The sequence below is a fragment of the Erythrolamprus reginae genome, chromosome 1, assembly GCF_031021105.1.
Source record: "Erythrolamprus reginae isolate rEryReg1 chromosome 1, rEryReg1.hap1, whole genome shotgun sequence".
Classification (NCBI taxonomy): Eukaryota; Metazoa; Chordata; class Lepidosauria; order Squamata; family Dipsadidae; genus Erythrolamprus; species Erythrolamprus reginae.
In genome coordinates, this window is record NC_091950.1 from 223,704,864 (window position 1) to 223,717,857 (window position 12,994).

At 47.0% G+C, this 12,994-nt stretch overlaps 1 protein-coding gene across 5 annotated transcripts in view; it reads right to left on the bottom strand.

Moving 5' to 3' along the window:
- The window catches only part of IQCA1 (IQ motif containing with AAA domain 1), a 464,058-nt gene that overhangs the window by 245,465 nt on the left and 205,599 nt on the right, over positions 1 to 12,994 (bottom strand). For all 5 annotated transcript variants that reach the window (XR_011557328.1, XM_070732268.1, XM_070732270.1 and 2 more), the window contains one exon: positions 12,555 to 12,630. Coding sequence is in view for 4 of the 5 variants with exons in the window: in XM_070732268.1 (XP_070588369.1) it covers positions 12,555 to 12,630 (76 nt within the window). In the remaining variant the exon portion in view is untranslated. The remainder of the gene's footprint in view (positions 1 to 12,554; positions 12,631 to 12,994) is intronic.

Consider the following 12,994-nt stretch of genomic DNA (forward strand, 5'->3'; position numbering starts at 1 on the left):
TTGATGGAAAGCAGCCGTAGTGAAATGGACCTCAAGGGTTCAAACGGTGGTTTTGTCAATGCCCTGAGTACCAAGGCGAGGTCCCATGACGGGAACCTTCGTACCGGTGGGTTGTGTTTGTTTGTGGCCCCTCGTATGAAGTCTCTCACCCATGGGTGAAAGGCTAACGAACGTGTCTCTGGTACCTGTATCATGGTCGAGAGGACTGCCACCTGTCTTTTTAGGGTATTAGGGGCCAAGCCCGGCTCCATCCCCGTTTGTAGAAACTCTAATACTGTAATCACCGATGCCTCTTTCAGGTTCAATTGGTGTTTGTCACAAAATTTACAGAAGGTTTGCCAAGTTGCTTGGTAAATCCTTGAGGTAGATGGACGTCGTGCTGCTTGCATTGTATCGATGACCTTCTCTGGCAATTTTTGTTGTTTCAGTCTGCTCCTCTCAAGTGCCACACGGTTAGATGTAGCCACTGGGGATCCGGATGTTGTAGATTCCCCTGACTGAGGGATATGATTTGCTCCGGGATTCTCCACGGAGGTAACACCGATAGTGCCACCAGGTCGGAGAACCACGGGCGACGTGGCCAATGTGGAGCCACCAACAACACTTCTGCTCTCTCCTCCAGAATCTTCTCCACCACCCTGGGTATGAGATTTGTCGGGGGGAAGGCGTAGAGCAGTCCAGGTGGCCAAGGGGATAGAAGAGCATTGACCCCTTCTGCCCCCGGCTCCGGGAAGCGTGTGTAGAACCTGGGGAGCTGAGCATTCTGATGGCTCGCAAACAGGTCTACTAGAGGAGTCCCGAATCTTTGGGTCATTTGTTGAAAAAGTGTTGGGTCCAGTCTCCATTCTGATGGGTCTAGGATGGTCCTGCTCAGCCAGTCTGCCTGAGTATTGCTGATGCCGGCAATGTGTTCCGCCGTCAAGGATGCCAAGTGATTCTCGGCCCAATTGAAGAGGTGGTTTGTCTCTTCCATGAGGCGTTGTGACCTCGTACCTCCCTGGTGGTTTAGATGAGACCTGCTTGCGACATTGTCTGTCAGCACCCGTACGTGCCTGTCCTGTACTAGTGGGGCAAAGGTTTGAAGGGCTAGGAAGACTGCCCTGAGTTCGAGGAAATTTATGTTGATCGGGTTCAGGTCCTTGGCTGACCAGAGTCCCTGGGCCATATGGTGTCCAATGTGGGCGCCCCATCCTGAAAGACTGGCGTCTGTCGTAAGGATGACCGGATCCTGTAAACGGAAGGGTGAGCCCTTGCGTAAGGCTTGGGATGTCCACCATCTCAAAGACTCCTTGACTGTCCGTGGAACATGGACCTTTTTGTGGAAGTGGCTCGTCTTGGCCCTCTGAGTGGGAAGCAAGAACCACTGTAGGTCCCGGATATGGTGTCTGGCCCAAGGCACGATGCCTATGGCTGACACCAAGGTCCCCAGAACTTTGGATAGCAGTGCCAGTGGAACTCTCTTGAGGCGCTTTATGCCGGAGATCAGTTGGTGTATGTTGAGTTGTCTTTCCGGAGAAAGCGATACTGTGTTTGACAAGGTGTCTATGACTGACCCCAAATGAAGCAATCTTGTGGTGGGAGACAGTTGACTTTTCTCCATTTTTATTGTGAAGCCGTGAGATTCTAGTGTTTGTATAGTTCTGTCCAAATCGGTTCTGGCTCTCGATGGGGACCTGGACAATATAATTATGTCATCCAGGTAGGCCATTAACAGTATTGACTGCTGTCGAAGATCTGCAGTCAAAATGTCCAACAGTTTGGTAAAGGTTCGCGGGGCCAATGAAAGGCCGAAAGGTATGGCCCTGTACTGGAAACGTCTCCCTTTGGAGCAGAAGCGGAGGAACCTCCGATGTGTTGGATGAATCAGGACATGCAGGTATGCTTCCTTTAGATCTATGGATGTTAATAGATCTCGAGATCGTATGTCTGTAAGGAGTACATTCGAAACCTCCTGTATTTTATGAAAACATTCAGTTGTTTCAGATTGAGGATTAATCTGCATCCTCCCGAGGCCTTGGGGACTATAAAGATCACTGAGTAGAACCCCTTGCCTTCTTCCTGGCAAGGTACCTGCTCTATGGCATGAATGTCCAATAAATGTGTGATTTCCTTGTGTAGTTGTAGCCTCTTTTGTGAGTCTCGTACTACGAGGCAATGAAGGAAGCGGTTGGGTGGAGGATGGATAAACTCCAACCGGAGTCCTTGTGAAACGGTGGCCAAAGCCCATTTGTCGGATGACGTGAGTTGCCAGGAGGAACTGAAATGTTGGAGTTTCCCTCCTATTGGAAGCAGGACAGAGTCATTTGGTGCGACGAAACCCCCTCTGGCTATTGCCCCAAAAGGGCCGTCTCGATTGTTGATAGCCTCGGGGTCTGTCCTGAAACGATCCTCGATCGGTTCTAAAGGCCGGTTGGTTGTATTGGTTATATTGGCCCTGAGTAAAGGATCTTTGGGTCTGCCCCGTTCCGGGGGAAGTTTCCCAGCGAGGGTTCTGACGTCTTGTGTATGGAGTGGACCTGTGGTCTTGCCTCCTATTGGCCTTGGGGAGCACTTTCCTTTTGTCCCTGTCCTCTATGAGGACTTTCTCCAAAAACTCCCCAAATAGCATGGAACCCTGGAGGCGGCATGACGACAGTGTGGTTGCCATGCTTCTAGTTGAGAACTTTGCCGCATGGAGAGTGGCATCTGCAGAGAATTCCGCTGCCGCCAACAGCTTACTCAGATCTTGACGGAGGCGACCGTCCTCAGGTCCGAGCCGAGATTGCATTTCCTGCAACCACATAATCGATGCTCTGTTAAAGAATGATGCCGCGGCAGCTGCTCTAAACCCCCAGCCGGACATCTGATGTGCCTTTCGCAGCAATGTCTCCGCCTTCCTATCCTCTGGTTTTAGGCTGTCACCAGTCTCTGAGGGCACCAGGGCGCTGGAGACGAGTGTCACTATCGGCTGGTCAATTAGTGGGAACTTGAGGAGTTTCTCTACCTCTTCATCGAAGGTGTAAAACTTCCGCTCGAGGTTCGAGGGCCTTGTGCCGCTGCAGGATGTTGCCAGAGGCGCTTGACTCCTTCCACAAAAATCTCTGACGCTGGGATGTGGTCGGATTCGGGCTGAGGCTCCTTGAGGAGGGTAGTGACGGGAAAAGGAGCTCACTGAGAGAAATCAGCCTGTTAGCGCTGAAGTGAGGTTTCCCGGAGGTCGATGGAATTAAGCTACAAGCAGGCATTTCAGAACGAAGTTAACTTTTATTAGAAAAAGTAAAAAAGATTATATTGCCTGGAGCGGCATAAAAACATGTCTTCACATCTTAACAACTAAGAAGAGAAGAAAAGCTGATGCTTCTCTTCCTGCGTGAGGGAGGAAGTGAGCAAAGCAGTGTTACATCATAGAAAGGGAGGAGCTACATTAACAAACAGAGTTAACCATTTAACTACAGGATGTTTCTTAATGTCTTTGGAGGCTGTCAACCCACAGCGTGACACCCCTTCTTTGGCAGTCATCAGAGACATGAGGGACATCAAGACATCAGTTAACTTAAGGCACATTTTCTTGGAGAGGTATTCGTGTTGGTCAGCTGGCAATGGCTTATTCAGCAAGTCAGCGGTCTGTTCAGTAGTAGGCACATACTGTATTTTCACGAATCCTTCTTTCACACTCTCTCTGGTATTTCTATACCGGATGTCAATGTGCCATGAACGAGCTCCAACATATTCAGCTTCAGCAATGTATGTAACTGAAACATTATCTTCCATGATAACAATTGGTTTCTTTGGACATTCCCAAATACTATCAATGAGAGCAGAAACAGAGGTTAATGCATTGCAACAATCAGAAACACATGCATATTCAGCCTCAGTTGAAGAGCAAGAAATAAACTTCTGTTTCCTAACTTTCCAAAAGATAGGACAACCATTTAAAAACAGTATGTAACCAGAAGTACTTTTTCGTGTTTCTACATCACCTGCCCAGTCAGCATCTGCGTAGCAAATCACTTCAGGGTACTTATCATGTTTTGGCTCAAGGAACAACTTCATGTCCTTTGTAATCTTCATGTATCTCAACAGTCTCTTTATGCAAGACCAATGAAACGTAGTCGCTTTGCCAATGTATCTGGACAGTAGATTCACGCTCAGTGAAATGTCAGGTCTTGTCCAACTGCTGATGTACAATAGCGATCCAATCACTGACCGATACAGCGTTTGGTTCTCAAACTCAGGATGTTCTTCTTGGGCTAACCTGTAAAAATCTGACATCACCTTCTCGGTCCTGGAACCCGGGAGCACTCGACGTAGATCTCTTCATTCAGATCAGCGTTCAGGTAGGCAGTCTCTACATCGAACTGAAAAACCTCTAAGTTCAAAGCAATAGCAGTGATCAGGGCAATTTTGACACTTTCATTTCTGACAGTGGGTGAAAATTTATCAGTGTAGTCATCTGGATAAATTTGTGAAAATCCTTGAGCTACGAGTCTAGCTTTGTACAGCTTTCCTTCATTAGGTTTTTGTTTGACTCTATACACCCGTGTGCCAATAATTTTCTTGTCTGTTGGAGGCTCCACCTGTTGGAACACCTTAAGTTTCTTTAAACAGTCCAGTTCACGTTCCATAGCCTCATACCACTTTTCTTGTTCAGATTCAGGTAAAAGTCTTATCTGATGAAAATGTTCAGGTGGAAGTGTAAGATTGATACACAAGAAAGAAAAAGGAGATTGAGATACTTGCTGTGCATATCTCTTTGGAGGAGTTCCTTTGGTGGTTCTCTTTGAACGCCTGGGAACCTTGGTCCATTGTTCATCATCTCCGTCTCCAAGTTCATCGTCAGGGATTTCCTCTGCGACTGTTGAAGACTGTTCATCATCTGGAACATCAGGATCATCTGGAACAGCTGCCTGGGAATCAGGTTTCGCCGCACCGTCTGTGTCATCCTTAGGAAAATAAACTGAAGTATCATTACTATGTATACTGGACCAATTAGTGTCTTCCTCAAATTTGGCTGAATTGGAAATAACACCTCTATGGCAAGTGTCAGCAAATTTGTAGTACTTAGAGCTTTCATCAAAGCCGATGAATCTCATTCTTTCTGACACAGGACCTCCTTTTCTTCTTTGGTCAAGTGGAATGTTAACAGTGGCATAACAACCAAAAATGTGGATGCTTTGAACATCAGGCTTCTTTGCGTGAAGCAAGTAATAAGGAGTCTCTTGTATAACGCTACTCCATGTTCTGTTAACAATGTAATTAGCATACCTTAATGCTTCGCCCCAATATGAAAAGTCCATGCCTGCATCCTCAAGGAGACAATGAAACATTGTCTGCAAAACTCCATTTCTTCTCTCTGAAATACCATTCTGGGAAGGTGTTGAGGGTGCTGAGGTTTGTTGATGGATTCCATTCCTTTTCATCCATCCATGGAACTGCTGGGACATAAATTCTCCACCACGGTCACTTTGAATTCGCTTGATCCAGACATCGTATTGGGTAAGTACCTCTGCAGCAAAGTATTTAAAGACCTGAAACGCCTCAGATTTCTGTTTCATTAGAAACACAAAACCATATCATGAGTAACTGTCAACAATAGTTAAGAAATAGTTACTGTTACCTTTAGTAGGCCGAAATGGACCGACGTCGGTATGGACCAATTCAAAAATGCGTGTGGACAATCTAAGAGCAAACTTTGCGACTGGAGCCGCACGAGATTTGGCTGAGTTGCACACTTTACAGTCAAGATGAACTTTGCAATCACCATCAACTTTAAAACCATTCACAAACTCAGGCATCTTAGCTAAAACTGGATAGGATGCATGGCCCAAGCGACGGCGCCATCTGTGAATACACCTGGAATGAAAATATTTGTTTGTTAATACAGGTTTAACATTAGAAATAGGATTAGGAACCTCGGAAACTTCATTGGCTTTATGAGCCTCTGGATCTATAGTGGCACCAGGTTTTCTCTCTGGACCTGTGCTTTCGCCCTTTGGAACTTTTATACTTATATCACCCTTGGGTGGAGGTTTAGGTTTTAAATAGTAAACACCTCTAATAGGGATACCAGTGGCAAGGATTTTGCCATCCCTTATAATGTAAGCTTCTAAAAGTTCTTGGGTTACTGTAGTTCCTAATTCTTCATTCAGGCGGTACCTGCTGAGAATGTTGTTCTTGGCACTTGGAACGTAGAAAACACGTGAGATGTGTCTGTCCAGTTCTTTGACGTAGACAGTTCCTTCTCCTTCCACTTTGCAGAGGTATTCTACTACTCCAATCACCTCTTTGACATCTGTCTGGTGGAGCTCGGTGAAGAATCCCTTCTGGTATGCGATGTGCACGGCTGCTTCGCTGTCCAATGTCCATAAGTGACGAATGTCGTACTGTGGACTCGTCAGGAACAGTGTTGAGGAGAGTATTAACATAAACACGTTTCTCACCTTTGGAGTCTTTAGGAATTGACTTGGCACCTCCGGAGCCTCTTCCTCTGGATCCTTTCTTTTGCGCCCCTTTGGGTTGAGTTGGATATGTGGGAGATTCAGATTCGCCAGATTGAACACTTTGCAAATCACTGGATTGGGATTTCTGAGTGTCATCTTTCTTAGATTGCTTCTGGCGTGTGTATCTCGGTGTGCTACTTTTCTGTTGACCGCTCTTGGCCAAGGTATGTTTGTATGCAGCTGACATTGGTCTAAGTCTAGTGTGCAGAAAACCTCTTCTTCAATTAGCATGTTACAGAGTCTCTGTGTTGTTCTATGGGCAAATGGGAAGCTGTTAAATTTGAAAACTGCCTCCTTCCATTCAGGGCCAAGGGTATTTATGATGGCTGCATTGACTTGCAAAAAGTCCATGTTGTAGCCCCGCTCTGCTAAGTCCTTGTGCATTGATAACATCTTGGACAGATGTGAAGCAATTTCATCCCCAGACTTAAGTTTGGCACTATGGAATTGAGATAGCAGAAGGAAGTTGCCTTCTTCTGAGATAGGCCTGAACAACCCATCGAGTGACTCAAGTAACTCAGCAGAAGTAATATCAGGTGAGTACCTGGCTGATAAATCAGAGTCAATAGACATAAGAATGAGGAGCGTGGCTTTTATGTCCGCCTCTCTTTCTTCTTCAGTCCAATGCCTTACTGGTGGATTCAGAGCCACATGGTCTATCTGATGTGTGAGTAAGAGCAGCCTCATCCTATGGAACCATATTCTATAATTGTGTCCATACCCCTTCAACATTGCCTCACCTTTCAGAACTGATGAGATGATAGCTTGCCTTGTAGATGCAGCTGGCATGGCTGCTGGTGGCTGTTGCGCTTGAGGCACAATAGCCGGTGGTAAGACAGCAGGTTGAGGAGGCTGGGCCGGTTGTGGCAGATGAGGAGTGAGGAGTGGTGGTCTCTGTTGCGGTACAGAGGTTGCTGGAACTTGAGGAGGTGTGTTCCGTTGCATCTGGGCAGCCTGGGATGCCTGTGAGAATCTTGGCTTAACAACAGAAGGATTAAGCATCTCATTTGTAAAAGATTGAGGAAAATCTTTAATTTCAGGAAATGGCTTTGATTTGTAGCCATGCCATCCACTAGAGGCCGCTGCTGCACTGTAAGTTTCTGCAGCTGCTTCGGTGGGTGAAATTCCCCCCCTCCTCTGGCATTCCATCATGGAGTTATCTGGCTGGAATGTAGCAGGAAAATAATGAGAGATAATCGGCACATGCTCAGTCTGAATTTCAGCAGACAAAGGCTTTTGCGAGCTTGTGTACATGGCAGCATCCTGACCGTATTGCGCATGATCACTTTGAGTTACAGAGGACAAAGGAATTCCAATGCTATCAGTGGTTTTGATTTGCGCATGCTCAGAGTTTGCAATAGAAACAAATCCCATTTGATCAGTTAAAAGTTTAAACTGCAACTTTTTTAAGTCTCTCAATTCCTTTCTAGAAGCTGTTACTTCTTGCAAATAACATTCATAAGAAGCTTACTGCTGCACAGTTTTTCCTCCAGCTAGATTATCCAAATGAATACAAAATGTTTCCAAATCATGGATTTCATTCTGAAGCTTAGCAATCGTTCCCTCTAGCCCAGGGGTCGGGAACCTATGGCTCGCGAGCCAGATATGGCTCTTTTGATGGCCGTATCTGGCTCGCAGACAGGGCTCCTAGCACTGAGCTCCCGCTCGCAGCTGTCCCCTGGCTCCTGCTCGATGCCACGGTTTTCGGCGCTGTCCTGCTGGGCCTCAAAGACGGAAGGCAGGAAGAAGGAGAGCTCCATTCTTCTCGCCTTTTTCCCGCCTTCCGTCTTTGGGGCACAGCAGGACAGCGCCGAAAACCGCGGCATCGAGCAGAAGCCGGGGGACAGCTGCGAGCGGGAGCCCCAGGAGGGAAGTACCGGCAGCGCCCCGCCCAGCTGAAGCTTCACTGGCATCGGCGGCAAATGTCCTTTGTGGCCCCGTGGGAGGGGGGGGCTGCAGCGGCCGCAGGCAGTCGCAGGGAGATGGCGGCGGCGAGAGGGAGCTCCAGCTGGGCTGGGGGTTCGGGGGGCCATGAACGCCGCCCGGAGCCAATGGCTTCTTTTGGGCTTACTTGAATTCCTGCTGCTGGTAAGCGCACGCGGGTGGCCGGGTGGGAAGGGCGAGGCGCGAGGGGGAGGCAAGTGGAGAAGCGGAGAGAGAGAGAAGTGGACCAAAAGAAAGAAAAGGGAAAGAGAGGGAGGGAAAGAGAAATGGAGAGGAAGGAAGGAGGGAGGGAGGGGAGGGAGGGAGGGAGAGAAGGAAGGAAGAGAAAGGAGGGTAGAAAGAGAGGGAGAGAGAGAGGAGAGAGAAAGGAAGAGGAGAGATAGAAAGGAAGAGAGAGAAAGAAAGAGGGATAGAGAGAGAGAGTGAGAGATGCTCAGTGAGCCTTTCTTTGAAGTTGCCTTTCTTTCTTTCTTTCTTTCTTTCTTTCTCTCTTTCTCTTTCTCTCTTGCTCTCTTGCTCTTTCATTCTTTTTTCTTTCTCTTGCTTTCTTTCTTTCTCTTTCTTTCTCTCCTTCCTTCCCTCCTTCCATTTCTTTCATTCCCCCTCTCTATTTTTATTTCTCTTTCATTCTTTCTTTCTCTCTTTCTTGCTTTCTTTCTTGCTCTTTTTCTTTCTCTCTTTTACCTTCCCTTCCTCTATTTCTTCTTTTCTTTCTCCTTCCTACCTTCTTCCCTCCCTCCCTTCCTCCAGTCCTTCCTCTCTTACTCTCCCCTTTCATAAGTTTCCTTGTTTCCTTCCAATGTTCCTGTCCCTTCCCCCTTTCTTTCTTTCTTTCTTTCCTTCCTTCCTTCCCTCCCTCCATTTCTTGCTTTCCTTCTCCTTCCTCCCTTGTTTCCTCCCTCATTCCCTTCTTTCACTCCTTCTTCTCTTACTCTCCCCTTTCACACCTTTCCTTGCTTTCTTTGCACCCTTCCTCTGTTCCTGTCCCTTCCCTTTTTCCTTCCTTCCTTCCCACCCTCCGTCCATTCATTCACCCATTCCTCTCTTGATCGCCCCTTTTACCATTCCTTCCTTCCTTCCTTCCGATGTGGGCCTGGGCCAGCAGAGTAGTTTGCTTTTGCACCCCGTCTCGAGCTCCCTTGGTGCCAACCCGGCCCTCCCCACTTCAGAGAGAAGGGGGAGAAAGAGAGAGAGAGAAAGAGAAAGAGAGAGATAAAAAGAGAAAGATAGAGGGAGGGAGAGAAAGAGATAGAAAGAGACAAAGAGAGGGGGAGAGAAAGAGAGACAGAAAGAAAGAGAGAAAGGGAGATACGTACGGCTCTCGCGGAATTATATTTCAAAATATGTGGCGTTTACGGCTCTCTTAGCCAAAAAGGTTCCTGACCCCTGCTCTAGCCTATCAAGATCTGAGGGAGTCTGCCTGCTTTTGTTGGAAGTTTGAGACACTTCATCATCAAGGTGCTTTGTTTTAGCAGTTGCCTTTAACGGAAGGCTTGATGATTGAAAGCTCAGGGATTGGGAGGCAACGAGGGTTTCCTCTCCTTCTTCCTCACTTTGTTGGGCAGAAGAACTTTCTATGGGGATTCCCATGATAGATTTACCTTCTTTATCCCCTTTCTCAATCATGTAAGAAATATGACTTACAGTTTGAGGAGAATCAGCCGCTTCAGAAGCTTCCAGCAAATGCTGTTCAGACATGATGAGGTTTCTTTTCTCTTCCGAAGTGTGGATGAGGAATTTGAGGTCAGCTAGCTGATCTTCAGAAATTTCATCAATGAAGCTCTGGGAGAAGAGTTTAGTCTTCTTCCGTTTAGCCGGCATTTGGGTGCGCCCAGTAGCTCAGGTAGGTATAAACCACCCTCGGCTTACCATGACGGGAAAAGGAGCTCACTGAGAGAAATCAGCCTGTTAGAGCTGAAGTGAGGTTTCCCGGAGGTCGATGGAATTAAGCTACAAGCAGGCATTTCAGAATGAAGTTAACTTTTATTAGAAAAAGTAAAAAAGATTATATTGCCTGGAGCGGCATAAAAACATGTCTTCACATCTTAACGAATAAGAAGAGAAGTATGGCTGCTGCTTCTCTTCCTGCGTGAGGGAGGAAGTGAGCAAAGCAGTGTTACATCATAGAAAGGGAGGAGCTACATTAACAAACAGAGTTAACCATTTAACTACAGGATGTTTCTTAATGTCTTTGGAGGCTGTCAACCCACAGCGTGACAGGTAGCTGAAGTCTTGTTTGTTTCTGTAGTTTCAGTTGTCTTGGGTGCACCGGGTAGGTTCATCACCTGCTTGGCCTTGAAGAGCAGGGTCCTGAAGAATGTCGGTTTAAACAGGCCTACCGCTGGCGGTTTTCCTGGCGCTGTTTCATCCTCTGATAAGTCGTATTCTCTGTCGCTGTCATCAAATTGTGGCTCCTCTGTCAAGGACCCCACGCCCAAAGGAGGCGGTACCGACCAGAGGTTCCTCGTTTGAGCCTGTTGAGGGTGTCTAGCACATTGTTCCACCCCTGTTGCAATGCCTTGTGAGTATGCATTGGAGATGATCTCCTGCAGGTCAGGGGGCATCTGCTTCCATGAACCAGATGGGCCCCTTAGGCCGGCTGCCGTGGGAGTAAATGTAACTGAGGGCCCCTGCAGGCTTCGAACTGAGTGGCTTGCAGACCCCGGTCTGGTCCAAGATGTGCCAGGTGATGGCATGACCTGAGGTAGAGGTTGAAAATGTCTTTCAGGAAACCAGTCCCCTTCAGTCATGATCCCTGTAGCCCCCAAGGAAGATTGGGTGGTCATCTGGTCAGGGGTCAGCGGGTGCCTTTGTGTTAGGGGCAATCCTGTAGGGGAGGGGTGAAGGGCCGTTTCCAGCTTTTGTTCTAGGGCTTTAATTCGCTTCTCAGCCTCCTTTAACGAGGAGCTTGAAGCTGAGGAATGGGAGGCTTTGGCTTTATCTTTAGCCTTCCCTTTGCCCTTGTCTTTAATAATGGGGGAGCTGACTTTATCACTCCCGGTCTGCTCCTCCATTTCTACTCACAGGTAATGCTCTGGTGAACTACAGAGGCTCCGTTACTCGATCACACCCAACTGCTTCGTCAAGTCACTCCCCAAAATGGCGCTCAGGCTTCCTAGCCTCCTGCGCCGGCGCAATAGGGTCTAGCAGCCCTTTTGCGCCCATCGCCACCGGAATTTAGCCTTTTCGCACTCTTTCGCGCCTGCCAATGTCGGCATTCCAAAATGGCGGTGCCCATGGCGGTCCGCGGTCTTTGGGCTTGCCGCTCCTCGACTTGCCGCTGATGGTGGTCTCTGCCAGGGTTCCTATCCTGGCTCCCATCCTTGCTGCCTTAAGTGCCCAGTGGCCTTGGTGGTAGCGCGGCTGCGGCAGCGGCTCCGGCGGCGGCTTTTTCCCCCAGCTGCCGAACAGCTGAGAGGCGCTTCAGGCGAGCGATGCCGGGTCCTGGGAGCGATGTTGAGCCTCCCAGTGGGGGGGCGGACCCCCCCACCTTTGGCTCGCAGCCCTAGTGTGGCCTCGGAGGCCAGGGACCCCAGGCTGAGGTGCTCCTCTCCGGGGCAATTCCCGCGGGGGGAAAGGACCTCTGAGGAGTGTCCGTTGGGGGTGGTGCCCGAGGAGGGCAGAGACCCCATCCAAGTCTTCATCACCATCTGAAAGACAAAAATAAAAAAAAACATTAAAAAGGTAATTTTAAACAATTTTAGATAATTTTAATCTAAGAGCAAAACTCAGTAGTCTTTACACTGGGACTGAGTTTTTAAAACTGAGCTCATGGGAGATACAAGGGGGCGGTACTCAATTAATATGTAAATATTAAACTCAGTCTCTACCAATAGGATTGGTAAACTACCCATGTTGGACTCTCCTTCCAGATGCAGTGGAGAATTTTCAATTTCTACTATCTATATTTGGGGATTATTGTTTACATATCGATTTAAAATGGACTAGCGAAATTAATTTTATGTCATTTGTTAAAGTTAACATTGACCTTGCAATTTCTTTTTGATTCACCCAAGCAGAAGAGACACATTTTCGGTCTTAGGCACCCATATGTTAATATTTAACAAAAAGAATACACACAAAAAAATTGCCTAAATATTTACCATATAAACAAAGTTTCCCTCTACTTGCCTTTGTATTTGTTGTTTCCTTCTTCCATTATTGGGAGAAAATTACTTGGGGACATTTTCCAACCTTCCTCTTCTTCCTTAATAAATAATATAAGATATTGCTAGAACTGATTTTAGAATACAGTTGTAAATCAATTTTCAGATTCAAGCTGCAAATCTTGCTTTTAAATAAGTTGTTATTATTGATCCCTACCTTTGCATGAATGTTATTTTACTTCTCTAGACATTCTAGACATTCTGATATAATTTAATCTCTCACTCTCTTTATTCTGTATTTCATTAAGTTCACTCTGAATATTTGGGTATATACTGTATATTGGGTATAATATTTTGGTACTGGGAAAATTATTATGTGTAAGCAAATTGATTTCTTCTTGAGCTGTTTCTCTCTTTCTCCTGAAAGTACTCACATTTTCTGTGTTTACATGTGTGCAGTAAACA